The sequence below is a fragment of the Amphimedon queenslandica genome, unplaced genomic scaffold, assembly GCF_000090795.2.
Source record: "Amphimedon queenslandica unplaced genomic scaffold, v1.1 AMPQUscaffold_13403, whole genome shotgun sequence".
In the NCBI taxonomy this organism is placed as follows: Eukaryota; Metazoa; Porifera; class Demospongiae; order Haplosclerida; family Niphatidae; genus Amphimedon; species Amphimedon queenslandica.
In genome coordinates, this window is record NW_003546361.1 from 36197 (window position 1) to 40012 (window position 3816).

Below are 3816 nucleotides of genomic sequence, written 5' to 3' on the forward strand. Positions count from 1 at the left end.
AGTACCACTACCAGTACTAGTGCCTTGTTGCAATTTAGCTGTACCATAATCTCCTACTTTAGCTTCATAACCAGCAGCTCCAGTGCAAGGCTTTAATAATACGTTAGGACTGCTCACATCTCTGTGAATAATAGGCTGAGGCTTAAACAGGTGAAGGTAGTTGAGGCCTAAAGCTACATCTTGAGCAATACTCACAATCTGTTGAGTGCTTAACTCAGTCTCCTGAAGCCTTTTATAAAGACTAGTCCTCATCAGCTCAGTCAAGATGAGAGGTTTACCCACTTTAGTTGCACCAATAAACTGGACCAGGTTAGGATGACGTACTCGTGATGCTATACTCATTTCCCTGGAGAAGAGACCTCGATTGTAATTTGAGATAATGAGAGTATGAAGTGACTTGACAGCTACTCTTAAACCTCTAAAGATACCAACTGTAACGACACCATAAGATCCTCTTCCTAACTCCTCCTCTGTCAAAGTCACCTCATCTTTATTAATAACCCAGTGATCATCAGTAAGTGCTTGTTGCTGGTACCTACGAACTGCCTCTTGAGACTGACGTAGCTCCCTATCCTTCTCTTGTAGCTGATAACGATATCTTCTTATTTCTTGATCTTTCTCTGCTTCTTCTCTTTCCTTCTGCTCCAATTGTTGATGATAAACTTGTGCTTCTCTCTTCTTCTCTTCAAGACTCTTCATAAGAGCTTGTACGGTTTGCTCAATATTGGCTGTATCTCCTTTTCTTGGTTTCTGGTACTCCTCCAACCATATTCTTCTTCTTGTCTGTAATTGCTGCTGATACTTCTTCTTGTATTCTTCATAATTCATACCATTGGTATCTAATGTATCACTTACTGTCCACTCTCCTTTACTGTTAGTAGTAACTAAAATACAATATTAATAATAATTTTAATTAGAGGGTGTGGATCTAATGCAACATAAAGTTCGTCAAAGGAAACAACTTATAATTAGGTAATTAATAGTATTCATTAGTGGGTGTGGCTAATACACTGACCTAGTTCAGTTAGCATAACAATGTTAGGATTAGTGACTAATGTCAATCTCTTATCAACGCTTCCTCCAGCAGTTATCATCCAGACACAATGAGGACTCATAATGAACACTGAGAGAGAATGAGACCTTCTCTTATTAACAGAGTGAGGTACAGCTAACTGTTAATAGAAATAAATTAATAATTTACATGTATCTCACTGTACAGATCAATTATTAATAATATCTAACATACCTTTATCCAGGAATATTGAGTGATGTTGAAGATCCAACAATCATGTAATGTATCAGCATTCTTATCCAACCCACCACTTATCACTAGCATAGGACAGTCTGATCCAGTTATAATAATAGCACCAGCATGAAACCATCTACCCACAGGCCATTGGTCTATTGCTTCAGGTTTCTTTATATACTGCCAAAACTAAAATAAAATAACCACACCCATTAAAAATGACGTGTGTGTGTGTGTGTGTGTGTGTGTGTGTGTGTGTGTGTGTGTGTGTGTGTGTGTGTGTGTGTGTGTGTGTGTGTGTGTGTGTGTGTGTGTGTGTGTGTGTGTGTGTGTGTGTGTGTGTGCATGTGTGTGTGCATACATTCAGTACACATAATTTAACATACCACAGTGCTGATTGATATCTCTAATATATAAATATTGTTAGTTCTAGTATCCTTAGCATCATCATCAGTCTCTACTCCACCAAACAGAACAGCTCTAGTGTTGTTAATCATTTCAATGACGAAGCTACTAGCAGGTGGTATACACTGACCAATGATTGAAGGATTATTCCATTTTCCTAAATTATTATTATCAACATAATTTCAAACAGTAATATAAAATCTTACTTGATGATTGATTATACATTGAGTGCTCATTAGTACGCCAGTTTCCATCAGATAACTCAATATATTTATAATGAGGTAGTTGTACAGCTGGTTTAGATCCCATTCCTCCTATCATTAGTAAATGGTGTACTCCATCATGTTCAAATGATATCATTCCACCACCACCTCTCCTCATAACTCGTCTAGTTGCATCAGTTGGTTCTAATTCTCTCCATTGAAGACTAACGGTATCCAGTTGTGTAATACTGTTGTGATAGCAGTCACCATGGCCACAATAGCCCCCGAAATAATACAATTGATCATTTATTGCAGTACAGCAGTATGCTCTCACTCCTAATGGAGGAGTACCAGTAGTACCTCTAGTGATCCATTGACCAGTTGAAGGAGTAAAGTGCCGTATATTACTAGTGATCCTTCTCTTCTCTACACTATCATGTACTCCAGGTAAACCGTCCTGAGCACCACCCCACACATACAGTGAATCACCTACTGATACAGTGCAGTGAAAGGCTCTTCCCTTCAGTTGATCTATATATCAATGATTGACAGTACATAATACTGGAATAGTAACAATAGGACTTACTTGTAGATGTCATAGCCACTGCTACGCACAGCCGACTGAGCCCGTGAGCCCAGGGCACACTGCACTGCACTGCACAGCAGTGGCTACTTCACTTGTCTGGATCATGTGACATACCAAATTGGGTGGAGCTTATTATTAATTTTTGGAGAGCAAAAACATTATGATTATCTAAACAAAAATATATTCAGGAAAACAATAATAATTACTACACTTAAGTACTGTACATGCATACATGTGGATCTATAGTCTAATGTTATTTCTAATTTGCTATTCCATTGTCATTTTTGGTTTCTTTGTTTCCTTTGAGTCCTTCCCAATCATCATCTTCACCCAGACATCAGAGACCTTCCTGTCAGCTTTAGTCACTCCACTGAAGTCCACAGTCTGCAGCTGTGGTATGTGAGTCACAATGTACTGCCTGTAGCCGGAAACTGATTCTATTGGGTTCCCATGAAGACTTAGAGATTTAAGTCTTGTTAGTGCTACAAGTTTATCCACCTCTTTAAGTCTTTTAATGTTATTACCATGTAGATATATCATTGTTAAGTTTGGGAGTTGGAGGAGTGCCTGTAGAAAAGAAGAAAGTGGATGAAACAGTAGTGAAAAACTAAAAATTTAGTGACACACAATCCATTGCAGGATTTCCCACAGGATCAATAATTTTTATACCTCATCGATTGTTTTTAAGTCATTGAATGACAGATCAAGCCATTGTAAGTGTTGATGTGGTTCAATTATCATTTGATCCAGTGTTTCAATAAATCCTTCCCAACTGGCCAGCATGTTATTATTAACTCTCAAAGCAGTAGCTTTAACTGCCTCCAGTGGACTGGCTTCATCATCATCTGCTAAATCATACTATAGTAAAGAATAAAGATAATGTTACGACCTGGAATGATAAAGAGAGGGCACTGAAATATAAAGATACATGTAGAAGTATGCAATATGTTGATTCATGCTCAAATAATGAAAACACTGGGACTTTTACAGGACTAAAACTTCTTAGTTTCTCAAGGCTCTTATTGATGTTGTGATTGACACAGAATTAGATTCAAGAGAGGAGGATTGGATAAAAACTGATACAAAATTAATGATTGGTACTTGCCACTGCTTTGCTGTCTCTTGATCTTGACTTCTCCTTCAGTATATCTAAAAGCAACACCAACAAACAAGTGAAAAAAGTTGAAAAAACTCCTTTACAACCTGCATTATCTTACCAGAGAAAACTGATACTGCCTTAAACGAATAGTCCAGTGGATAAATGATCTCTTTGTGTGAGTCAAGGAGAGAGGTTGGCTCTTTCGTCTCGCTTTGCTCTTTTCGTCTTTTGGCTACAGCGGCAGCCATCTTGTTACCCGTCGCTATAGCAACAATAC

At 38.1% G+C, this 3816-nt stretch overlaps 2 protein-coding genes across 3 annotated transcripts in view; both read right to left on the bottom strand.

Moving 5' to 3' along the window:
* Positions 1 to 2542, bottom strand: part of LOC105312801 (uncharacterized) — a 17001-nt gene extending 14459 nt beyond the window's left edge. Inside the window, exons 1-6 of one of the 2 annotated variants that reach the window (XM_019996617.1) lie at positions 2441 to 2542; positions 1858 to 2385; positions 1633 to 1808; positions 1247 to 1435; positions 1016 to 1172; positions 360 to 884 (exon numbers count right to left, since the gene is read on the bottom strand). In XM_019996617.1, the coding sequence (XP_019852176.1) occupies positions 360 to 884; positions 1016 to 1172; positions 1247 to 1435; positions 1633 to 1808; positions 1858 to 2385; positions 2441 to 2453 (1588 nt within the window). In that variant the 5' untranslated portion in view covers positions 2454 to 2542. Of the gene's footprint in view, positions 1 to 5; positions 885 to 1015; positions 1173 to 1246; positions 1436 to 1632; positions 1809 to 1857; positions 2386 to 2440 lie in introns of both variants that reach the window. The other variant, XM_019996616.1, reaches the window with a different exon arrangement.
* Positions 2543 to 2584: 42 nt separating this feature from the next.
* LOC100635355 (leucine-rich repeat-containing protein 51-like) lies at positions 2585 to 3816 on the bottom strand. The gene is made up of 4 exons (XM_011405719.2): positions 3658 to 3816; positions 3546 to 3589; positions 3110 to 3298; positions 2585 to 3007 (listed from the first exon to the last, which is right to left on the bottom strand). The coding sequence occupies exons 1-4, from the start codon at positions 3785 to 3787 to the stop codon at positions 2708 to 2710; spliced, it is 663 nt and encodes a 220-aa protein (XP_011404021.1). The 5' UTR covers positions 3788 to 3816; the 3' UTR covers positions 2585 to 2707.

Coding starts and splice junctions, on each gene's coding strand:
- LOC100635355 (XM_011405719.2), bottom strand. CDS start 3,787: ATGGCTGCCGCTGTAGCCAAAAGACGAAAAGAGCAAAGCGAGACGAAA. Junction 3,590..3,657: donor GGCAGTATCAGTTTTCTCTG/GTAAGATAATGC, acceptor TGTTGCTTTTAG/ATATACTGAAGGAGAAGTCA. Junction 3,299..3,545: donor CAAGAGACAGCAAAGCAGTG/GCAAGTACCAAT, acceptor TCTTTACTATAG/TATGATTTAGCAGATGATGA.